We start from the raw sequence: 23657 nt of genomic DNA, 5'->3' as shown, positions 1-23657 counted from the left end.
GCAGTCTTTGCACAGGCCCTACCTAGCCTGCTTAGAACTTCCAAATTCACTCCCACCTTTTCAAGACTTGCCCTAGGTACCATCTCCCATAGGAGAGCTTTCCTCCTCCCAATTATTTATTGATCTGAGTAGCTGCTATTACTCCAGCAACTTCCACAGCTCCCCATTACCTCAACTTGGATCTAACCACCTTTCCAGCCCCAAACTCGTTTTCTTGTTGGTCCGGACATACCCAGCGCCCCAGGTCCACATAACAGTCTTTGACCCTGCCTAGAAAACCCTTTACTTCACACGCGTTGTTTTCCCAGAAGTCTCGACTCTCACTTTCTTCCTTCCCTGCTACATCCAACCACCCTCTTATCAATCAATTTTCTTCAGAGTGTCCCAAAAATCTTAAAAAGTTGTAATAGGTTAAAGCTGCACTAAGACTTTTGGGAACCCCCGTCTATCTGTCCATTTTCCCAATAATGTGAAGGCAGGGCTCATCGCTGCACTCTCCAATGACCCAGCAGCCCAGGGACCAGAACATAAAAGGTGACTGATGACCTCTTGATGGATGGAACAATGGTTTAACTCCATTCTTCCCAGTAGAATAAAAGCCTAGTGAGGACAGAGGCTTTTGTTTTTGTCCCCGTTTCCCAACATTCGGCACAAATGAAGGGAAGGATGGGCCACGGGGGTAACAATGTCCAAGATGCCTGGCCCCGTTCTCATACCCAGACCCAGACTTTGGGTCATTGTGGATGGGAGCAATTATGGTTCATTCCCAAGACCGCTTTCTATTCCCCCTCCCCACCCCCACCCCCAAGGATTAGTCATCTAATTGAATTTAGAAATGGAAAAGAGTTTCTGATTTCTCCCACTAGTTGCCAGGCTCCCTCCATTGAGTCCAGAAGGCTCCTCCACCAGGCTCCCACTTTTCCCAGGGGTTGTCGAGGCTGGGAGTTGTCCGTTGGTCCCAGCCGCTCACCACAGGACATTCTGCCAGCCTGGGGATGGGTGGATGCATAGGTTTTGCCAGGATGAGCTGCTGCAGGGGCTGCTGGATAGGCTGGGCCATGGGCCACGGCACAGACTGGGGTATGGGCCGTTGGATGGGTGGGGGCATGGCCTGCTGCATGGGCTGCTGGATGGGCTGGGGCATGGCCTGCTGGATAGGCTGCTGCATGGATTGCAGCATGGGCTGCTGCATAGACTGGTGCAGGGGCTGCTGCAGGGGTTGCTGGATGGACTCCATCATGGGCTGCTGCATGGGCTGAAGTATGAGCTGCTGAATGGGCTGATGCATGGGCTGCTGGAGAGACTGGATCATGGACTGTTGCATGGTCTGCTGCATGAGCTGCTGGATGGGCTGCATAGATTGGTTGATGGCCCCCAGCATGGGCTGCCACATATGCTGATTCATGGGCTCTGGTATGAGCTGATGCATGAACTGCCCCATGGTCTCTGGCCTGGATGGTTGTCTGGATTCTGATATGGACTGCTGGGAGGGCTCCAACACGAACTGCTGAGAGGGCTCCAGCATGGGCTGCTGGGAGGGCTCCAACACAAACTGCTGGGAGGACTCCGGCACGGGCTGCAGGACGAGCTCCGGCATGGGTTGCTGGGTGAGCTCCGGCATGGGCTGCTGGGTGAGCTCTGGCATGGGCTGCTGGATGGACTCCATTAAGGGCTGCTGGGCAGGCTCCATTAAGGGCTGCTGAGAGGGCTCCAACACGGGCTCCGGCATGGGCTGCTGGATGGACTTCATTAAAGGCTGCTGGGCGGGCTCCGGCACGGTCTGCTGGATGGGCTCTGGCACGGGCTGCTGGATGGGCTCTGGCACGGGCTGCTGGACCGGCTTCACACCGGGCTTCGCCATGACCTGTAGAGTGGGCTCTCGGATGATCTGTCGCTTCGGTTGCTGCCCCACGGCTTTTGGTGCAGATGCTGCACCCATGGGCCTTTTATCACCATGGGTAGCCCCTGCACTGTCCCCCACGGTGTCTGCTGCAACCACCTGGAGGTACACGGAGGAGAGAAGGTCACAGAGGGGAGGGGGTCATGGTAACTATAGATAGTCACTGGCCACCAGTTCTACAGAGAATCCTTCGGGAACCCAGGTATTCTAAGCTCCGGCCCAATGCCCCTCCTGCTAACCCTCCATGTTTATCTGAACTCCAGAAAATGCTGCAAAGTAAAGGAAGGAGAAAGGCCAGGGCAGGGAGCCCCCTCCTCATACTTATGAATGGGAGCTGACCGAAGGGAGCTGGCTCAAGCCAAGGCACGAGGAGATGAGAACCCAGGCCAGGCTGCTGCCCCCGGCCCACAAAGGGCATTTGGGTGGCGTGGGTCTCAAGTAACCTGCTCTGGGTCCCAGATGCTCAAATCCTAATGCTCTGGGTGTGAATCCTTTTGGAGGGGCCCCAGAGTTGGGGGTCAGGGTCAGGAGAAGGAAAGGCTAACGGCAGGCGAGAGAACCAGCGGTCAAGGAGAGGAAGCAGCTCTCGGCGCAGCGGGACCCGGGAGACCCAGCCAGGAGAGGCGGCCTGCAGCGTAGAATGCGCCGAGGAGCCAGGAGCCCAGCACTCACGTCAAAATAGGAGGGAACGTCCTGAGGGGCCCTGGGCTTGCGACCATAAAGTAACTGGAAGGGACTTTTCCTCTTGTTCTTAGTCACGGCCGTCCTCAGGGAGAAAAGGGCTCTGTCCAAGACCTGGTCCCACTTCTCCAGCTCCCCCTTCACCAGGCTCCACAGGGCCCTGAAAGCAGCCAGGAGCTCTCTTAGTTAGGGCCGCGGGAACGGACCCTCTCCCCCACCACATCCTCAATTTCCTAAATCATCCCAAGTCAGGATACCTTCAGCTCAGTAACAGCCCCCTCCCCTACCCATTTTACAGATAAAGAAACTGAGGCATCCGAAGGGATTTCTATGCTTCTTCTCCCAGCCAGTGGAGGGCAGGATTAGGATTTTAACTTCAGCCTTCTGGTCCCCAGTGCAGGGCTCTTCTCACCCGACCGTGCCAATCCCCCTGAGTGCCATCCCGCGCCACACCCCGAAGCCCAGGACAGGTTTTGTCAAGCTCAGCCTCGGCCATCACCTCGCCACCCCCGTTTTCTCAGATTCTCCCTTTTTCTCCACCCCTAGCCCCTCTAACCATAAGGGGGTCTGGGTTCCAATCCAGCTCTACCACTTGGGATTGGGTTCCCCCAGAGCTGATAAGGACCAGCTCTCTTCCTCGCTCTCCCCGGCTTCTCTGTGGGCAGCAGGTCCGGTGAGACCAGAGACCGGGGCCGGCCCGTCCTCACCTCCTAACAGAGCTGGCGGTCAGGGACACGATGCTATTGATCTTCGGCTGGAACGCCGACACGATGATGTCCAGCTTGCCAAGGGGCACCCCCAAGCCCTGGAGCTGGCGATGGAGACTCCGGTTCACCTGCAGGGGACAGGGGTCACTGAAAAGGAGCCTTGAGGGTCTGGAAAGGTGGCCGTGGAAGGAGAGATGGCGGGTTGCAGGGGAGGGTGTGGGGAGCCATGGAGACTAGAGGGCTTAAGGGGGCAGGAAGGGAAATGATCTGAGGCTGACCCCAGGGGCACTGTGGGGGAACCACGTGAGTTTCAGAAGGCAAGAACAGGAGGAGCTCAGCCCTACCCCCCCCCCCCCCCCCCGCTTAGCCTGGCCTCCTTCTCTCAGCCTAGCCCCCCCCCTCAGCCTGGCCCCCCTCCCTCAGCCTGGCCCCCCCTCCCTCAGCCTAGCCTTTCTGTTCTAGAGCAGGGAGGGGGCAGAACTCCAATTCTAGAAGGGGGTGGGGATCCTGTTCTAGATTACAAGGGGGAGAACCCAGCCTGCTCTGGATGGGAGGGGGGGGCGGATAGCTGACTCACCTGGCTCACAAATGGAACTCGAAGAGTGGTGACCAGGAGCTGGGGACGTCCAAATCGGAGGAGGAAGGGGATCAGGGCGCTGGCCACTTCCACGGGATTTTGTTCCTTTAGTGGTGAGGCTTCGACCCACCGGGAGTAAGCGTCCACGGACAAAAGGATGAAGCGGAAGCCGTTGGCAGTCTCCATCAGGGGCCCCACCAGGCCCAGGCCCACCTGCTCAAAAGCCTGAGTGACCTGAGGGGAAGAGGTCGGGAGACTTATAAAAAGTCACCCAGAGGGCCTAAAATCCTGGACCGGGACGGGGGAGCGAGGAGGGGAAGATGGCCGACAGCGGCTCCCATGCACTTCCCCAGGCCCGAGTGTTCCAAAGCCCCTCTGGGAAAGGGTAGGAGGCAGGTCTCCGGGCTCACGCTGTATAAGGGCAGAGCCTGAGCCACTGGCTGATCGAGCACTAGCCCTGGAACCAAGGCCACCCAAGTTCAAATGCAGACTCCGACACTCACTAGTTGTGCAATGTTCCTTAACTAAAATGGGGATCGTGACAGATCCCCTCCCAGGGTGCTGAGGAGCCCAAAGGAGACACTATCTGTGGCGTGCCCGGCTCAGAGCCGGGTCCTTCTCGCCTCTCCTCCCCGTCCCCACCTACTTACCGCTTCCACTTGGAGCACGGGCAACGGGTCCCTAGCGCGCTGGCTCTTGCTGCTGACCCCCTGTGGAGAAGAGGACCGTCCATGTGCCCATCCATCCCAGACCCCTCAGGGCAGGATCCCCAGGGGGCAAGACATCCAGCTACCGTCTCTTAGGGTTAGGGCCCACCCGCCGCCTCTCATTTGGGGAATGGACAAGGGATCTGGCCAAGGTCCCACGGAGCAAGACCGTCAAGCTCAGATTCTGTCCCCAAGATCAAGATTCTCTCTTTCTTTGGGGGGAGTCCAGGAGGACCAGCCAGCCAGAAGCCCACCGTGGCAGCGGGGCCGCCCTGCCTTCCTGTCCCCCGCCCCCCTGGGACCGTTACCTGGATGGGCAGAGACTTCTCTGAACACGCCTTCTGGCGGCAGTTACACTGCTTGACCTGTGGCGAGAGGGGTGAGACTGTGGGGGTTGCCACGCTGGGATCCCAAGCAGCCGGGACCCGCTGGGATCTTTACCAGGCACAAAAAAGGGCGAAGAGCCTCCAAGAGAACGCCCTAAGGTCTGCCCCCACCCACCTCACCCTCAATCCCTGAGATGGGCCCAAGGAGGAAGCCCCCATGAAGCAGTGTGGAGGGATGGAGAAGCTCCCTCCCTAGACCCCCAGTGATGCCGAGTTTGAACAAGTCTCTTCTCCTGAACCTCAGTTTTCCCCTTCTGTAAAAAATTGTTTGTATGAACCCCTAGAAGTCAAAAAAGACCCCATTTATACCAAAACATTCAGAGCTGACCTGGGGAAGCCTGGAAACAAAGCCAGGTGCCCGTGGTCTGGGGACTGGCTGAGCAAATCACAAAAAGTAGTGAGCAAAGGCTCGAGAAGAATCTCAGGTAGACTTATGTGAAGGAAGGAAAGAGAACCGGAAGCTGCATTTGCAACGATTATAACGGAAGGGAGTAAGCATTTATTAAGTGCCTACTGTGTGCTGGACATTGTGGCAATAAGTCCTTTTAACAAGTATGATCTCATTCAATTTTCCCAACCCTGGGAAAGGAGGGAGTGCACAGCTAATGGGCAGAACGGGGAGCGACCCCCGAGGAATAATAATGACCAAGTACGGGCCCAGCAGGGAGGAGGATCCCGCCTGGATTTTGTTCCTGTTCCCACAAGGGAAAGCTCACTGGCCAAGAGGCTCTCCAGGCAGAGATGAGCGCAGAAAAGCAGAGAATGAGTGAAAGACTTAACGCCTCCCATTCTAGAGATGAGTAAACTGAGGCTTCCTGCAGGAAGACAAGCGCGCAGGAGTCCGAGGTTCTCGGGGTCTCTCCTTTCCGGGAGCCGCCCCCTGCCCCGCCCGGGACCCTCCTCCACTGACCCACTTGCTGACATCTCGGTCCAGGCTGGGCCAGTAGTAGCTGAAGGAGACCTTCTTCCTGGTTTCCTGCAGGGAGCAATGCAGGCCGGAGGAGGTGACGTGCGCCTGCTTCACCAGCTCCAGGCGGTCCTTCCGGTCCAGCACCACCAGAGACTTCTTGCCCAGACGGACGAACATCAGGTTGTGGTCTGCAGAGGAGATGCCTTGGTTACTGAAGGAGCCCCTCCCCCCAAGACACTGACCCCAACCCTCCTCCCCTGGGGGGAAACCCTCCCCAAAAGGGTGACTCAGACCCTCCCCTGGGGAAGGAACCCCCCCAGGGAACAATTCCAGACCCTCCCCTGGGGAAGGAGAGCCCAGTCTGAGGGGGAGGCAGCCAGGGTGAGCTCCCCCATCCATGCAGGCAAAGGGGTGCCTAATGGCCCCACCCCGGTGTGCTGGGAAGAATACTGGACAAGATAACTGCCTAAATGGGTAACACGTGCTGGACGTATGGGACTACCTGCCATCCGGGGGAGGGGGTGGGGGAAGGAGGGGAAAACTAGGGGCATGCAGCTCTGCAAGGGCAGCTGAAAAATCATCTGCCCATGTTTTGAAAATAAAAAGCTTTAAAAAAAGAAAGAAAGAAAGAGAGAAAGCCGGCTGTGGAGCCGAGAGTCCGAACACGGCCCCTGTCCGACGTCACCTCGGACAGTCGTTAGCGCGACTTTGCTTATGCTAACTGCTCTGAAAGGTTCCTCTAGGTCTCCGGGTCGCTCTGTACCTCCCGCCACGGGAGCCCTCAGTTCTACGGGAAACCAGTCCCGGGAATCGAGCAAAATCGTTAGATCGGGGAGAGTGTTTCTGACAAAGACACTGGACTGGATTTACAATTCCTTCTTCCGCCCATTTTACAGATGAGAACACGGAGGCAAAGAGAGTGAAGTGACCTCCTGGGCTGGGTCCCTAAATGTCTGATTGATCAGAGTAGGTTTTGATTCCCAATCCTGGGCTCCACGCAGTATGGCGCCCCCTAGCTGCCATCAGTCAGAGGGGAGAGGGATGGGGAGCTCCATTCCAGCCTCTGTGGGTTATGTTACTCCTGGACATGGGACTTTGCCCCCCCCCCTCTGTAGAGTCCCTTCAGCGAGGGATATAGGCAGAGATTGTACTTAACTTAATATTAATTAGTTATTCACTATTTATTAATGTATATTAATTTAACTTAATTCAATAAACACACGGGGAGCAATCGAGTGGTAGACCAGAAAGCCAGACGGCCAGAATGGAGATTAATGGGGCAGGCTGGAGTTTTCCTGGGAGCTTGTGGCTGCCAGGGAGGAGACATGGGAAGAAGGCCGAGTAATCAGGGCAGATCCAGCATCCAGGGAGCAGGTGAGGGCCGGGACCGAGAGGAGGGGGAGGGAACGGGAGTGGGGCTGGTTTGGAGTCAGGGACCCTGGATGTAAACCCTGGGACTTAGCCAAGCCCCTTCCCCACCTCTCTGAGCCTCAGTTTCCTTGGACGGGGAAATGCTGGGCCCGCCCAGGCCTGCTGTTTAATTCTTATCTCACCCTCAGAGCAGAGGGAGGGAGGAGGAGGGGGCCGCTCCCCCTCTGGAGGGTCCGGCCTCGGCCAGGGGACACATGGATGGGGGACTGGCACCCCCAAAGGCCTTCTCCCAGCCTAGGGTACCGGCTCCATCTTCACAACAACTTGGGTGCGGTTACAGTGCGGCGGAGAGGGAAAACTCAGGCCCCGAGTGCCCCCCTCCCGGCCTGCGGAGAGGGATTTTCTCCCATAGTCCCCATGGGGGGGAGGCTAGCTTGGAAGGGAAGGAGCAGCACGGAATTGGAGTGATTCTATTAGGAGAGAGTCCCAAAAGGAGAAAATGAGGGGGAGCAGAGGGGGAGGGGGGACACGAGGCCCCGGGGAGAGGAGCAGGCTGGGGGAGGGGGTAGAGCCGGACGAGGGGGGGTGAGGAGGGGGGGAAGAGCCGGACCGGGGGGAGGGTCCTCTTCTGCTTTCTGGAACACAGAAGTGGAGCAACTGAGAGGATGAAGGCAAAGTGAGGGGGCTCCCAGCCAGCCTATCCCAGCAGCCCCTCCCACTGGGTGCGTCTGTGCGTCTCACACGTCCCTCCCTCCCCCCATCCCACCACTCCAGGATCTAAGAACTGAGAGCGGGAGCCCCCACTGCCATCCAACCAGGGAGCTACAACTGTCCGGAGCTGGCTGCCGGGGGGGCTTGGGGGACTCAGAAAACGACGGCGGGGTCGGGACACTTTCAAACTGCCCTCGGATCCCGGCCCCAGAAGCCTGCTCCTCCCCCCCTCCCCCCCAGCCCACGGTGCCGCGCCCGGGGGGAGGGGCGACACGCGCTCCAGGAACCTCCACGGGAGAGTTGTGGGACCCGGGCGGGGGGAGGGGCCGGAGCGCAGGCCCCGCGGCCCCAGGAGCCGCGGGAAGCGCGGCGCGAGGATCCCACCCCAGACGCGCCCGCGCCGCCCCCTCGCCCCGAGGCGCAGCGTTAATGGAGGGGGCGGGGCGGGCGGGCCCAGGAGACCGCTGAGGTCACTTCCAGCAGCCAGGCCGAGGCGGGGGCGGGCCGGCGCTAGCTCCGGGCCTCGCGCACTTCCGGAGATTCGGGCTGGAAACGAGGCCGGGCCGCGGGCCCCGCCGCTCGCTCCCTCGGGGTTCGGCCCGAACTTTAGCCAGCGGAGACGCCCGCCACCCTTCCGGAAGGGGGCGGGGAGACCAGTCTGCCCTCGGGCCTCCAGGCGGCCCCTCGCCGCCTCCACGCTTAAGTCCAAAACCCGAGTCAGAGCGTTCCCCTCCCTCTAGAACCTGCCGTGGCTCCCACTGTTTTTAGGGTCAGAGAGCCCGCTGGGCCTCGCGCAGCCTTCACGAGCTGCCTCCAGGCGAGGCCGCCTACGCACGGATGCCTTTCACACATTCTAGCTTGCAGCCAGGCCAGCCCAGCGGCTGCTGCCCCCCACCCCCACCCAATTTTTCTCTCCTTCCATGGCCGGCTGGGCTCGACTTCCGAGTCTCAGGCTCCGCTCCTGCGCGCCCTCAGGGAGCCCCCACCGGGATCGGGTGGTCGGGAGCCCCAGGACGCTGGGAGCGGATAATCCGCAGCCGCCCCCCCCTCACCTTCCAGGACGAAGTTCTGGGCCCGCCTGCGGAACTCTCGCTTCTGGGAAGCGGTCACCAAGTGGTCCGGAAAAGAGCCGTCCTCCAGGAACCTCTGGACTTCAAGGATCTTGTGGTCCATGGCTGGGGCCGGGGATGGCGGGGAGATGGGGGAGCGCAGGAAGCGAGGTCGGCCCCGCGCCCGGGGGCCTGGGTTCGAGTTCCCACACGGCCGCTACGGCGCAACGCGACCCGGGCCTTGGGGGCTACATGGGAACAGGGAGAGGCGCCCGAAAATCTTCTTGGGCCAGAAGAACCGCAGCGTCCTGGAAAGCTGGGAGAGGATGGTCGGGGAGGGGGAGGGGCTAAAACTTCCCAGGGCCACGCCCCCAGGCCCGCTCAGCCCCGGTGGATGGAAGGAGAGGGGACTGGACAAGTGCATTCCGCCGGTCCCCCTCCCCGCTCTAGAAGGCCGGGCTCCCATTGGCCCAGGCGCACGCGGGACCCTCGAGGCTGGGAAATACCCTCCCCCTCTATTTACACCCTCCCCGAGCATCCCGACTGGCCTTGGACCTGGCCTTGGGGGAGGGGAGAGAGGAGAAGTCTCTCCATCTTTGGTCCTCTCTCCCCTCCTCGCATCCGGGCGAGCAGATGCCCTTTCCCCAATAAATAAGTCAACCAGCTTTTACTTATTTTTTAAACTAAAGCTTTCTTATTTTCAAATTACATACCTGGCTAATTTTCAACTTTCACCCTTCCAAAATCCTGTGTTGTAAATTTTTCCTCTCCCTTCCCCCCACCCCCGCCCCTACTTAAATGCGCAATTCTTCTAAATATATTTGCACATTTATCCCAATGCACAAGAAAAAGCAGATCAAAAAAGGGGAAAACGAGAAGAAAAAAAAGCAAGCAAACGACAACAAAAAGAGTGAAAATCCGATGCTTTGATCCACACTCAGTCCCCACAGTTCTCTCTGGGTCAGACTGCTCTCTCCATCACAAGACCATTGAAACTGGCCGGGATCCCCTCATTGTTGAAGAGCTCGGTCCATCAGAATTGATCCTCATATCGTCTTCTTGCCTTACGTAATCAAAGATCTCCTGTCCTGCTCACTTCACTCAGCAGCAGTTCCTGTGAGTCTCCCAGGCCTCTCTGAAATCATCCTGCTGGTCATTTCTTACAGAACAATAATATTCCACAAGGTGCATATCCCATAACTCATTCAGCCTTTCTCCTGCTGGGCTCAGTTTCCATCAACCAGCATTTATTAACCACCGTAGGTATGTGTCTGGCCCTCGGTTAAGCGTTGGGAAATAAACACAAAAAGAAAAGCCAATTTCTGCTCTCATGGAGCTTACAAAATAAGGGAAGGAGAATAGATAAGGTGGGGGCTAGGTGGCAAACGCCAAAGAAGCCCCCTCCCCCAGCGGGGCAGCCGGGATGGGATGCTCCTTCCTCTTCAGTGGAGGGCAGGAGCTGGGAATGAGGTGGAGGCCCAGGCTGACGGGAGCTCGAATGTCCAAGGGAAAGGGGAGGCACCGGATACTGAGGAGTAAATGAATGAGTCTCCCTGGCAAAAATCCTCATGGATCCGTTCAGCTGGGCCTCTGAGGTGTTGGCCCCGGGCGCGTTTCACCTGCAGCCCTTCAGGAGAGGTTAGGGTGACTCCTGGGGTCCTCCCCAGTGGGCCTTCCAGTTCTGAGCTTCTGGGACCACCCCCTGCTCTGGAAGCCTCTCTTCTCCCGTACCCCCTCCCATATGGAAACGTGGCCATTGCAGGACTGTGGAAGACCTGACCCCGAAAGTGTGGTCCAGAAGCCAGGAAATCCCTTACCAGCTCCCACCCTTCAGTTTTCTCATCTGAAAAATGGACTTCATAACCCTCAAAATTGGCAAACTCCTGCTTCAAAGCAGCGACCAGGCGGTGAGCACCAGGTTTGGGGGGAGGAAATTTGCCTTAAGACATTTGTCTGTATTTTGGGGCAGCTGGGTGGAGCAGTGGATAGGGCACTGGGCCGGGAGCCAGGGAGACCCGAGTTCAAATGCAGCCTCAGACACTAGCTGTGTGAACTGGACAAGCCACATCCCCCTTATTGCTTCGGTTCCTCGTCTGTTTAAAAAAGTGAGCTGGAGAAGGAAGCGCAAACCCCGCTGCTATTTCTGCCAAGAACAGCCTAAGTAAGGGAGGCTATGAGAAAACCGCTGAAACCCCCGGGGACCAGAGGGAGGCTCCCGGCCTTGGGCCTGTCCGCTGTCCATCCGGATCCAAACTCGAGCCTTTCGGCCTTTCTCTGTGTCCCAGCCCATGTTTCTGTGTGGTTCTGCCTCCAGACTGGACTTTGAGAACAGTGCCTGAACCCGGAGCAGCTACACACACACACACACATTGACACACAGACTCATTCATACACACACACTCACACTCATCCTTACACACACACACTAACACACTTGCTCACTCATTCTTACACACTAGCACACACTCACAATACACTTACACTCATTGACATTTACACACTTGCACACTCACACAAGTAAGAGCAAGGAAAATGGGGTTTCTGGGCTTGGGGGATGTCTTTGTTTGCAGGAGCCTCTGAGATTTCGCATTCCTGCCAATGATTGGGGGGGGGCAGACCCCCGGCCTGCCTCAGGAGCCAGGCCCAGGTGAGGCAGCCCCGCGCCAGCTTTGGCCGGGGCCTGGGAGCTGTGTGACGGGGGGCTCTGGGCCTGGGGAGCCAGGGGCCAGCAGCCTGCCCCAGCCCGGGCCTCCTCAGGACTGTGGTACTCAGAAAGCCTTGTGGAAACTCTGCCGTTCACGGGACGGTGCCAGCGCCTGGCGAGCTGCCCCCCTTCCCTCTTTCCCTCGCCTGAATTTTTCCCTCCCCTACTTGGGAGCAGGCCCAGGCCTGCCTGCCCCGACCTGCCCCCCAGTCACTCTGAGGAGGGGGTTCAGTCTGGCCGGGCTTCTTCTTCTTCTGGGGCTCCGGCTGCCAGCCTCCCTCCTCCTGCCCTGCTGGCCCGAGCCCCTGGCTCTCCCGGCCCTGGCTCCAGCCAGTTCCTGTGAGCATTGTATTGGCCAGGCCTCTCATCCGGGCCAGTCCTGGGGAGGACTTGGGGGAGGAGAGGAGGGCCTGGACAGGCTAGCCAGGGGGCCACCAGGACCCCAGAGGCTAGCCTGGGGGAGCGGCCCCCTTGGAATGCAGAGGATCTGCCTCCCGAGCCTCAGTGGCTTCAGCTGAAAAGTGAGGGGGGGGGGCCTCCAGCAGCAAGGAAAAGGGAGGTGGGAGGGGGCAGGGAACAGGCCTTCCCACTGCTGGAGCCAACCCCTTGACAGAAGGGGAAACTGAGGTACAGGAATCAGGGGCCGCCCCCTCTCCCTTTCCCACGCTGAGGTGGTCGGTGAAGGTGGGGGAGGCTGGAGCAGGCTGGAGCAGGCTGGGGGGCCGGAGGGGGAGCGTTCTTGGCCGGCCTCCCGGGCCAGGCTGGGTGGCAGCTGCCCAGGGCCTAGCCTCCGAGGGGCTCGGGGCTGGGGGGGTGGGGCCGGTTCCCCTTTTCCCAAGAGCAGGGGTGAGATCAGAAACAGACACAAGGAGAAAAGGGGGGGGGGAGGCATGCCCAGCCCCTGGTCCAGCCCATCCCGGGCCCCCTGCTAGGAAGCAGAGGGGGGGCGCAGCTCCCCCTGCTGGAGGGGAAGGGCAGGCCTCCCTCCCCCGCTCCCTTTCCCAGGCGCAGGCGGTGGCCCGGATCCAGGGCCAGTTATTGTTTGGCCGGGAGCTCCCGGGACACCCTGTCCCGGCCCGGCCCCTTCCCTCCCCCGCCCCGGCTCCGGCCGGGCTACCTGCCCCGCTCTGCGGGGTCCGGGCCCCCGGCACCCCGCTTCCGCCCCCCCCCCCCCCGCTCCCCAAGCCTGCTGGAGCAGTGCCCGGGGCCGGCCCCCCCAGCGAGCCTCCGGGGCTCCGGGCCAGCTTCCAGCAGCCCAGAGAAACTGAGGCACCGGAAGGGAAATGGCCGACGCTTCCCGGCAGAGGAAGGAAGGAAGCCTGGCTCTCCCTAAGCGCTTAAAGGACCCCGTTCCTGGCCGCGCTAGTGAGGGGTCCCACGGGGGAGGGGCTGGAGGCCTCGGGCCCTCAGGATCTAAGGGGGGAGGGGAGGGAATCCCCCATAACAGCGAGCTCTTCCCAAACTGCGCAGGAAGGAGAAAGGCTCTAAACCGGCCGGGGGCCGGACGGCCTCCACCCCATCCCCCCGGCTTTAAAGGAACCGAGCCCAGCCCAGTCCGAGGCAGGCCCGGGGATGGCGGGAGGCCCCAGGGAGAGGCGCGGAGTTCAAATGCTGCTTCCCACGCTCCCTCGGAAGAGACACACGGACGGCCCAGAGCATTCACCCGGGACTGAGGGCAAAAGGGCCCCCCCGGGGCGTGGCCCCCTGACCTCGACGTTCGTCTGAAAAATGGGGATAATGATAGCACCTCCCTCTGAGGCACCTGAGGCAAGGATTTTAAAAGGGGGCGGGGCTAGGGCAGCCCGCCGGAGCGCCCACCGGGGTGGGAGAGCCGGGGCAGGCCCCCTGGACGACCCCGGCCTTAGCCCCAGCTGTGGGCTAAGGAGCCGCCTTCTCTGGTCCCCCGGCGGCCCCCCACTTCCGACGGGCTCTCCCCCAGCCTCGGGACCGCTTCCATTTGCTTATCTGTGTCCCCAAGGAATGGAAGCTCCCCGAGGGGCGGGGCTAATCCCCTTCCCCCGGGCCCGGCACTTAATTCAGACTCAATCCACCCCCACCCCACCCCCACCCAGATGCTTGTGGATTAACTGACTAGTAAAAGGTAAAAGGACTGGAGCGAAGCATGCTGGGACTTAATGACTGTGACCCCGAGGGCCCAGGACTGAGAACTTCCAGGCTGGCCCCCGTTCTACGGGGCTTTCCGCTCCGGGAGAGAACCCTAAATTTGGCGGGGGGAGGGCAGGGGGTGCGTGGGTGGAAGGACATTCCCTCTCCAAATGGAGCATTCATTCCTTCATTCTTTGTGATCTGGCCGGAAGAAAAGTGACTACTTAAGGTAATCCACAGGCAGGCCGTCGGGGGAAGGGGCTGCTGGGAGATTCCCGGCTCCGAAATCCCCCGGGGTCAGTCCGGCAGCTTTTCTGGCCCTTGTGTTTTGTTTGCGGGGGGGAAGGGCGGAGAAGGGGGCGGGGGAGAGCGGCTGCGGGGCCCTTCGGGACCGGCGGCTGAGGGTCTGCCTTGGGTCTGGGATGTTCAATAATAATAGCAATAATAATTCGCATTTCTGTAAGGCCTTCGGGTTTATGAAGTGCTTTTTGTATGTCAATGTGCATTTATTAATCACCTACTGTGTACTAAGTGAACAGAAATGTTTTTGTGATAGGCAAAAACAGCCCCGGCCTTTATGGCGGAGACCACCTGCAAACCCGTCCCACCTAGCTATAGACGGGGGCTGGGCACAGACGGCCAGGGGGGTTCAGGAGGAGGAGCTAGCTGGGACTTGAGAGGTGGCAAGGTGCCAGGAGCACAGGGCTTGGAATTGGGCAAGTTCCTCTTCCTAAATTCTCAGACACTACATGAAGGCCCTGGGCAAGTCACTTCACCCTGCCTCAGTTTCCTCATCTGTAAAATGAACTGGTCAAGGAAAAAGCAAATTATTAGTTTCTCTGCCAAGAAAACCCAGAATGAGTCTGACTGAAAATGATGGAGCACTATTATTGCTGTTACTAATTGCTGGGTACAGGCCAGTCTCATCTCTCCTTTCTCATCTGCAATAATACAGGGGTTCCGGGGCTTCGGTGAAGGGTCTGAGCTGGGCTGCAGGTGGGGTCCCAGACTCCTTCAGGGCATCCTGGAGCTCCAGCCTCTATGGGTCATTGAAGAGGTTTGAATTTCTAACATTTAATAACTATTGCAAGTCCACAAACTAAAGCTCCCGGGGAGAGAACCTCAATAATTGAGTCGACTGGACTTCTGGGACAATCCCTAAACCTTAGAATCACGGTGTCCAATCTGGGAGGGGCTTGGGGACCAAAGGAGCATTTCTGGGCCTTCCCTGGGCATCTCTAACCACATTCTCTCTGAGAGAGCGCTTCCCCCAGTCCGGACCTTGGTGGCCCCCATTTCCCACTGCCCCGATCCCCTCTTCCAGTGGCTGACCATGTCCCTCTGGCCCTTACTCTAGTCCACACCCCTATGACCCCGTGCCCCTGGACCCTGTCCTGCAGTGGCTGGCCGTCTCCCCTCTGGCCTTACTCTAGTCCAGTCCTCTAGGACCCCGTGCCCCTGAACACTGTCCTCCAGAGGCTGGCTTTGTCCCCTCCAGCCCTAGCTCTTCCCAGAGCCCACCCCACAGAGCGGACCACAGCCTTGGCCCAGTCCCGTCCACTCCCACATTTCGGAATCCCCCATTTCCTTTGTCCACTAAGACATTTTCCAGCCTCTCTCCCAGAGCCTGATGGTCAGAGCAGGAAGTGAGCCCATTTCCTCCAGCCCTCAGTCCTGGGCCGGCCTAGAGGCTGACAGGATTATTTTTCATTTTCAGAAAAGCTGGGAGGACCAGGCAGGGCCCGAGGGCTGCTGGGACTGGAAGCTAAGGGGGCCTTCCAGCTCTGCCTGCATAGGCCCTACCTACCTTGAGTAAATAGGTCACCGCCCCTGGGAGATCCGGAAACGCTGGTGGGCAGGAAGGAGCCAGAAGCAACTTCCCCTTTCAGACTCCACATCTGGGGGGGCAGGCCCAGCCCCAACCTCAGGCACCCAGCCGCCCTCCCCGAGCCCCGGACTCCGGGGGATGCTGACCCTATTCTCGTGACTCAGTTGGCTCCATCCAGGAACAGGGCAGGCGGGCATCCCAGAGGGGGCAGCCTGGCACAAAATCTGACTACAGAGGGTAGAAGGAGCCTAGGCTGGGTGAGGACTCGGTTTCCTCTTCTGTAAAATGGAGAGCCCAATCCGGACTGTGGCTCCCCACATGGGGGCCCCCTGGATGTCTGCCAGCCAGCCCCTTGCCCAAGGACTCCAGCTCTGGGCCTGAAGGCTGGACATCCCGAGGGGGAGGAGTCACACAAGAACCCGATGCTCTTTCACAGCAGGGGAAGTTGAGGCCGAGGGGCCCCCCGAGGAGAAAGCTTCAGTGCAGCATCTGAACCCTGTAGGCCAAGGACCGGTGGGCTAGTGGGCCGCAGGGTTCCAGGCCACAGCCCCAGCTGCACAGGGAGCAGTCCCAAAGCTCTTTATATAACCCGGTTTATTTCTGTACAAAACTTACTTTACACAAAGAGAGCCCACCCTTCATCCGCCACCCCAGGGAATGGGCCCCCTGTGCCTGGCCCTTCCGGTGTGCCTGGTGGGCGGCCCCGCAGGGGAGCCCAGGACAGAAGGAGCTGGGGGTGGGTTCTGAGGGCCCTCGGGCTAAGAAGGGCAGGAGGCTGAGGAGGGGAGGCCTGACCCCGGCCTGGGCAGAGGGGAGTGTAGAAGAAAGCCCCGCCCCACACAACGGGCAGCAGGGACTTCACTGTGACCCATGGGTGCCCCAGGACCAGGACATCCTCCTCGGGGACTGAGAGAATAAATAGCGGCTGAGGCGGCCCAGGCCCCAGGGCCCTCCTCTCCTTGCTGTGGGCCTGAGGGGAGGGGGCCAGGCAGCCCTTCTTGCTCGGGGTCAGGCCCCGAGGGGCCCCAGCAGAGAAGGGAAGGGGGCCTGCGGTCCAGGGCCCCCTCTGTCTCAGAGGCCTTTTGGGGCCGCCCTAAGGGGAGGTTGAGGCTGCCCTCTGGGAGGCAGGGCCTACAGGAATGTCCCCTCCTGGCCTAGCTGCCCTGGCTCAGCTCCCAGCCCTTCAGAAAAGGGAAACCGAGGCATGGGGACCCAGCCCTTTTATAGGTAAGTGTCTTCACTCTCCTGGGAAGTCAGGCTCTCCTTGGAATGATGAGGTGAGTCCTTGGCATCTGGACCCTCCGGCCCCGGGGCAGCCAGGGGCACCTGCTCAGTGCTGGGGCCCGGGGCCTGGGCAGGGGCTGCTGGGGCGGGGCCCTCACCAGGACCTGGGAGGGCCTGCGAGGGCGGGGGCTGCTGCTGCCCCCTCTGCTGCTTGGCCTGAGCCTTCAGCGCCTTCTGATGCTCCTTCTCAGCCTGTTTCTGCTGCCTGCTCTCGGTGCCTGCGCCTGGCAGTTGGGTGCCCGGGGGCAGGCGGATGGAGGGGGAGGGCTCCAGCGCCTTTCGGGGGGCGGGCTCCGCCTCGCTGATGGCCTTCGCCCCGTGCAGCCTTGGGGGCGACTGGTACTGGAGCTCCCCCCGCGTGTCCTTCCACTTCCGGAGCTGGATCAGGTGCTCGCGCTCGATCTGCCGCTCGGTCACGGGCAGCTCGATCACCTGGTGTCAGGGGCCAGACGAGGCAGAAGGCCTAGCTGAGGAGGACTGGCGCTGCCCTCAGGCCCTCAGCCCCCTCTGCCCCCCAGGACCCTCCTTGGTCCCCAGCCCCCTTCTGTCCCCTTGGCTCCCCACCCTCCAGGACCCCCCCCTTACCTCCTGCACCAGGAAGGTCTCCTGCATGATCTTGGGGTTCAGGCTGCGCAGCCGCTCCATGGTCTCGTACTGGCCCTGGCAGGTCTTCAGCTTCTCCGAGGAGCCCAGGCTGTGTTTCAGCAGAACCAGGCCCACCCGGAAGAGGATCTTGACTCCTGCAGGGAAAACCAGAGGTCAGGGGCCAGGCCGCGCGAGGGCGGCTTTTGCCTCGCCCTGGGTCTCTTGGGCACTTGACCGGCTGACCGCCCCTGGAGGGAGCAGGGAAAGCAAGCACTGCCCCCCAAGTTCTCCTAAGAGGAAACTGAGGCACAGAGTGAGCACTGACCAGGGTAGGACAACTGGGCCCTCTCCTTTTGACCTCCCTCCCCCAGGAGGTGGGACAGAGTAGCTTCCCTCAGGCCTCGGCAGAGCCAGGCTAAGGGCAGGAACTTGGCTCAGTGCAGATGGGGGAGGCAGGTCCACAAGTATTTGAAATTCTGGCCTTAGAGCGGGGAGAGCCTCGAGGGGGCACCCAGGCCTCCTGCTCCCCGGGCGCCCAGGACAGCTCACTTTACAGAGGTTTCTCCGAGGTTATCTCCCAGTGCTGGGGGGGATTCGAACCCAATGTTCTTCCCATTCTAGCAGCCGCCGCCCCCCAGAGGCTGGCCAAGCCCCCAACCTGGATCTAAGAGAAGGGAGCCTGAAGCCCCCAGACAGAGTCTGGTTTCCCCCTAAAGGGCAAAGGGGGGAACTTTCTGCTCTTTAGCTCTCTCTTAGTTCAGTGCCTGGCACATAGTAGGTGCTTAATAAATGTTTAGAGAAGATGACGTTGGAGCCTTGGTTTCCTCATCTGCATAATGGGGGGGGCCGTGTCACAGGGAGAGCTTTGGGAGCTTTGTTGCCCAGAGAAAGGGCTGCGGGCCCATGAGCCTCCGGGAGACCAGGATGGAGGCCCGTTACGGCTGCCACAGAAGGTGCTGCCTTTGGCCACATGAGGCTCTTTGGGGGTGAGAGAGGCAGCCAGCGTTGGCGCCGTGGGTCCTGTCTCTGAGCCCTCTCCAGGAGCCTACTCCTGTCCCCCTGTGGCTGGGGGTGATCGCCATCCCTCCCAGCAGCCTTTGCACCTGAGCCAACCCAAGTCTAATGATGGGAGTGGGCACCTTGGCATTGCCCGTCGCTGGGGCCTCCTCCCGGGACGGCACTGGCTCCTCCAGGTGTGATCACCACCTCCCGCAGAGCCCAAGGGGGGGAAGGGGGCCCGTACCTTCGCAGAAAAACATGTCCCAGACGCGGAGCACGGAGCTCCAGGGCAGGGTGCGCGAGAAGGCGCACATGAACCACTCGGTCATGTACAGGATGGGGTCGATCTTCTGCTTGCTCAGGTGCTTGTAGGCCACGGGGGACACTTTGTGCAGCAGAGAGAACAGGATCTCCCCGTCCAACTGGATGGCCTCCTGTGGTGAGTGGGCGGGGTGAGCGCTTGGCCCGGGGCTGCCCGCACACACGTGGGCAGGGAACACGTGGCAGGCAGCCATCGCTCCCCCACCCCCACCCCCACCCTGGGAAGGCCCGGGGGCTCACCAGCTTCTCGCTGTAGTAGCCCGGCAGGTACTTCTCGCAGATCTGCACCAGGCACCAGAAGGCTTGCTGCCACAGGGAGAGAGGAGTCAGGCCCTCGGCCTCCAGGGCACCCCCCCCCACGCCCGCCCCCTGTGGTACCCGGGGCTACCTCAGCGGGCATGTGCATGAGCAGCACGGCTGCCACGGGCGCCTGGGCCTGGCAGTAGCCCTCCTCGGGCCTGTACAGCGTGTAGGCCTTCAGCACGCGGAACAAGTCCTGTTGGCTAGAGGGGGAAGCGCATGAGTGCCAGGGCTCAGGGGCACCGTTCCTTGGGGCAGAGCGCCAACGGCCTGGCCCTGGGGCCCAGCACTGGCTCTTCGGGGTCAGCTGTCACCTCCAGGTCACCCCCAGGGATCCCAGTGCCCCCTGCCCACAGAGGAAGGGCTTTCCCAGGGGCAGTCACGGCCCACCCACCTGGGGGTTCCTGACCTCAGAGACTCTCCCCCTCACACCCTTTGACCCATTCGGCTGGGTCCTCACCGCACCCCTGGAAGGCCACTGGCCACTTAGGGGGGCTTGGCTGCAGTGTGAGCGCAAGCCTGTGCCCTTGTGCCTCCCCTGGGCCCACTCCCTCCAGGGACAGCCTGGAGCCCTGGGGCACCGGAGCAGGGCCCTCCTGCCACAAAAGGAGACCAGGCCCCCCCCGGCTGCCCGTGTGGCCCAAGCCCCTGCCCACGTCTGCATAGTCCCAGCCTCAGGGACAGAGCACAAACCAGCGGCTGCCGCAGCTCAGAACGCCGCGGTCCAGGGGCGACGCTCGCCCCACAAGCTCCCCGCTCCCCCAGTCTCTGCCCGGGCACGCGCCCCTGCCTCCCAGAGCCACAGCCCCTTGTTCTTCACTCCAAGGAGTCACAGACGAGTCCTTTCCCCTCGGGCCCAGAGCCCCAAGTGACCTGCACTCAAATCCAGCCTCCGACACTCACTAGCAAACAGACCTCGGGCTCCGGCTGCTGGGAGGCTGGAAGGAGAAAGCGCCTTGTGCAAGGCCTGGAACACGCCCTCCTCAGAGAGCGAGAACCCAAGGGGGCTGAAGTCTCTTCTCGGGGCCCCCCAGCCCGGTTCTGGGCCCCTTCTCCCTGCACTTCCCCATCCGTGATCTCCACCCACGGGCAGAGCTGGGCAGCAGGTGGCGCCAGAGTGGACAGAGCACTGGGCCTGGGCCAGGAAGGCCTGAGCTCAATGTGAGACCTTGGACAAGTCACTGTCTGGCTCCATTTCCTCATCTGTAAATGAGCAGGAGGAGGGAGTGACAGCCCAGGCTCTGGGCACTGAGTGCCCAGGCTGGCAGCGGGGCCCTGTCTCCTGCTCCTTCAGAGGAGCCCGAGTTCTGGCCTGTGCCCGGGGCCAGCTGAAGGGAGGCTAATTAAAGAAGCTCCGTGTGTGTGGGGGGGGTCGGCCGCAGTTGTCTGAGGAGTGCATCTCGAGGGGCGGGACCAGCGAGAGGGCTCCAGCTTCCTGGCTGCCCAGAGGCCCCAACCCCCCCCCCCCCCGAGCCCGGGGTCTCCCCAGGTCTCTTACCCGTGGCCCCCACGGGACACAAACATCTCGTGGAAGGGGAACTGCCGGTGTAGGTCTCTCTCAATCACGTCCAGCCACTTGGGGTCTCCTGGTGAGAGGTCCAACTCCTGAAAGGGAGATGGGGAGAGATGGGGCCCGGCAAGGAGACTCTGAATGAACTCCCCGAGGCCCTGTGGGGGGTCTCTCAGCCAGCGCCCCCAGCTCGCCCTCCCAGAAGAAATACTGACGGGGGGAGCCAGGCCCCCCTCCCCCAACATGGCCTCCCAACTGGAGGGTCTCTGAGGGGATGGAAGGCCCCAAATCTGGCCTCACCCCTTTGAGCATCAGCCCGGTTGGAGACCCCAGAGGTCCTGGGCACACCGGGGGCACATGACAGCCCGCTTGGCAGGTCTGCCCAATGGTGCCCTCCCCGGCCTTGGCCTGCCCGGCCCTTTGTCCCCATCGTTCCTCTGCCTCAACGACCCGCATGGCCTCTTCTCCCCGCTAAGTGGCTGGGGGGCCTCCAAGGCTGCTCAGCCGGATCTGGGGGCGGGGGGAGTGAGTGGGGCTGGGAGGGACGCTCCTTACGTCAAACTTCCCCGGATTCTGCTGGAGCTTGACCTTCCCTCCCGACAGGTACTGCCAGGCCCGGCCCCGCAAGGATGGCGGAATCCCCTTCTGGCACCGCAGCCGGATCTGGGGAGAGAGAGAATTGCTGCTCGAGGGGGAGAGGAGGGAGGGGAGCAGAGCGGGGCGCCCTCAGAGCACAAGCTGCGAGCCCCCCAGCCCAGAGGAGGGGGGAGCAGGGAGCAGGGGGAGACGTGAAGGCATCCTTGCCCGGCCTGCAGCCCCGCCTGCCTCAGGGCCGCCACCCCCAAGGCTGCTGGGGCCCGGGCTCTGGTCTGTGTCCAGGGCCTGAAAAACCGGTTGGGAACCAGTGGATGTCACACAGGAACTTGTCTGCAGGGCCAGCTGGGAAGCCAGAGCTCGCTTCTCTCCACTGCTCCGACAGTTTAACTGTCAAAGTCTCAGTTAAAGAGGGGAAATCGATTGTGTAACCAAGAGCTGCAAACTCGGGGGGCGGGGCCCTCAGGTGGGGAACAGGTGCCCTAAGGGATACTATCTTGGCACAAGAGACTTAGGAGAGAACAGTTGGGAAGAGCTGCAGGCTTTTCCCAGCGGAGGCAGAGCGCAGAGAGCCCAGAGGAACGGCTTCCGTGCCCACGGGAGCGGAAGGAGACTCTGGGAGCCCGATCGCAGAGGTGGGAATAACGCCAGGAAGCGTAGAACGAAATGCAGAAGCAAACAGACCGCCTGCGACACGGCCGAGGCTCGGACAAGGAAGAAACGTCCTCGGCCACAGGGCGGATCCCGAGGGATTCCTGGGCAAGGCCGCCGGGGCACGATTTGGGCAGTGGCCTCCCATGCCAGTCATTTAGCCTCTGCCTCCCCCTCTGTCGGGCCAAGCAAGGCCACCTGGGCCGGACCTTCCGCCTTTGCCAGTCTGCCCTTCTGAACAGCCTTCGCGCCATTCCCCACAGGGTATTGTCAGCCATTCCCCCCCACCCCCTCTGGCAGCATCTTGCACATCCGTTTGTCCCCTTCCTCCCCCATTCCCCCCTGGGTCTCCACAGCCCAGCCCCTGCACCCTAGAACACCCACCTCCTCCCCTACATTCACACCAAACTATTCCAATGCCCCAATTAGCCCACGGAGGTCCCGAGGCCGGGTGCCCCACGAGCCGTGGGACGAGGGCGGCCTGAAGAGCAATGTGCTGGGCCCAGGCACCCCCAGCGCCAAGGAAGTGCGGCAGCCCCCAGCCCCTCCCCTGCCCCCGCCCCCGCCCCAGAGGGAACGTCTCAGACAAGGGGACAAGGAAGAGATGGAGCCTGACGGCTGTCAGAAGAGAAGAACGGGCCTGGGAGGATTTCCTGCCGGGGCCCTTTCCCAAAGCAGCCTGGGAAGATGTCCCCCCACCGCAGCCCAGCCCGGCCCTCCTGGGAAAAGCAGTGATTTTGTACCGCCGAGGAGCCTGTGGCCAGAGTGAGAGACACCGCCAGATGGTCCCGTCAGAGCTAGGCCTGAAGCCCAGGGGTCCCCACGGGGAGCCGCGCCGGGTAGCCGTTAGCCTCAGGCTGGAATGGCCCAGGTCCAGCCTCCCAGGACACATGTTCCAAGATGGGGAGAGACAGGTGAGGAGCTGGGGGCAGGGGGAGAAGCTGGGGGACACGGGAGCTCAGCTATGTCCCCTCAAAGTGGGGATTCCCTGACCAGCCATTGGGGGAAAGACTGAGCACGGATGCCTTTCCCAGGTGCTTAGTAGGGGGTGAGGACTGACGGAGGGATCCGCAGCAGGAGCCCCAGTCCTGGCAGCTCCAAGCAGCCCCAGAGTCCCAGTCGCCAGTCTGGGCTCTTCCTGCCACTGGCCCACTTCCTGCCCGTCCAGGAGCCTGGGTTTCCCCTGCAGACACTGCCCCTCCCAGGATCCTCCTCAGCTGCGTGAGCCCCCGGGACAAGTGCTGACAATCAGGACAGGTCCCTGGCACTGGCGCTGAGGGACGCTGCCAGGCATGGAGCCTGTGGAGAGCCCTGACAGCGTCTGCTCTGGGAGATTCGGCAGAAGCGCGAGGGCCCGGCCCTTTCCTCCGGGGGCGACCTACCGGCACCAACCCAAGCATGGAGGCAGCTTATCGGGTCCAGGGCGCCTCCCAAACCTTCCGCTGGCACTGATCAGAGCCCGGCAGGGCCGGCCCAGGCCAGGGCTCAGAAGCTGAGACAGAACGGGCAGCCGCAGAGGCCCAGGGGCAGCTCTCCCCACGTCGGGCCTCCCCAGAGGTCACGGAGCAAATCGGCTCATTTCCCAGGGAAGGAGCCCCAGGGCCACAGGGAAGTGGGAAGCCCCAGCCCTGGCTAGGGTGGCCCGCGGGGATCCCCCCCTGCCACAGCTAGAGGGAGGCAGGAGACGCCCGTGAGGGCCCCCAGGATAGGGCAGGGAAGAAAGCCCTGGACCCTCTGAAGGCAAAGCTTTCAGGCTGAGTCAGGGAGGAGGGGTTC

General features: G+C 61.4%; 2 protein-coding genes across 3 annotated transcripts in view; both read right to left on the bottom strand.

Moving 5' to 3' along the window:
* Nucleotides 1-759: 759 nt before the first annotated feature.
* Nucleotides 760-9326, bottom strand: LOC141557864 (uncharacterized). Its single transcript, XM_074294193.1, has 8 exons — nt 9003-9326; nt 5869-6056; nt 4881-4937; nt 4516-4575; nt 3866-4099; nt 3289-3416; nt 2573-2741; nt 760-1999 (listed from the first exon to the last, which is right to left on the bottom strand). The coding sequence occupies exons 1-8, from the start codon at nt 9121-9123 to the stop codon at nt 863-865; spliced, it is 2094 nt and encodes a 697-aa protein (XP_074150294.1). The 5' UTR covers nt 9124-9326; the 3' UTR covers nt 760-862.
* Nucleotides 9327-16214: 6888 nt separating this feature from the next.
* TBC1D10A (TBC1 domain family member 10A) overlaps nt 16215-23657 on the bottom strand; it is a 29674-nt gene continuing 22231 nt past the window's right edge. For both annotated transcript variants that reach the window (XM_074294142.1, XM_074294150.1), the window contains exons 3-9: nt 21192-21299; nt 20625-20731; nt 19215-19329; nt 19067-19132; nt 18750-18939; nt 17507-17661; nt 16215-17353 (exon numbers count right to left, since the gene is read on the bottom strand). In XM_074294142.1, coding sequence (XP_074150243.1) covers nt 16859-17353; nt 17507-17661; nt 18750-18939; nt 19067-19132; nt 19215-19329; nt 20625-20731; nt 21192-21299 — 1236 coding nt within the window. In that variant the 3' untranslated portion in view covers nt 16215-16858. The remainder of the gene's footprint in view (nt 17354-17506; nt 17662-18749; nt 18940-19066; nt 19133-19214; nt 19330-20624; nt 20732-21191; nt 21300-23657) is intronic.

Source organism: Sminthopsis crassicaudata, chromosome 1, assembly GCF_048593235.1.
Source record: "Sminthopsis crassicaudata isolate SCR6 chromosome 1, ASM4859323v1, whole genome shotgun sequence".
NCBI lineage: Eukaryota > Metazoa > Chordata > Mammalia > Dasyuromorphia > Dasyuridae > Sminthopsis > Sminthopsis crassicaudata.
This window is presented reverse-complemented; position numbering and strand designations above follow the sequence as displayed.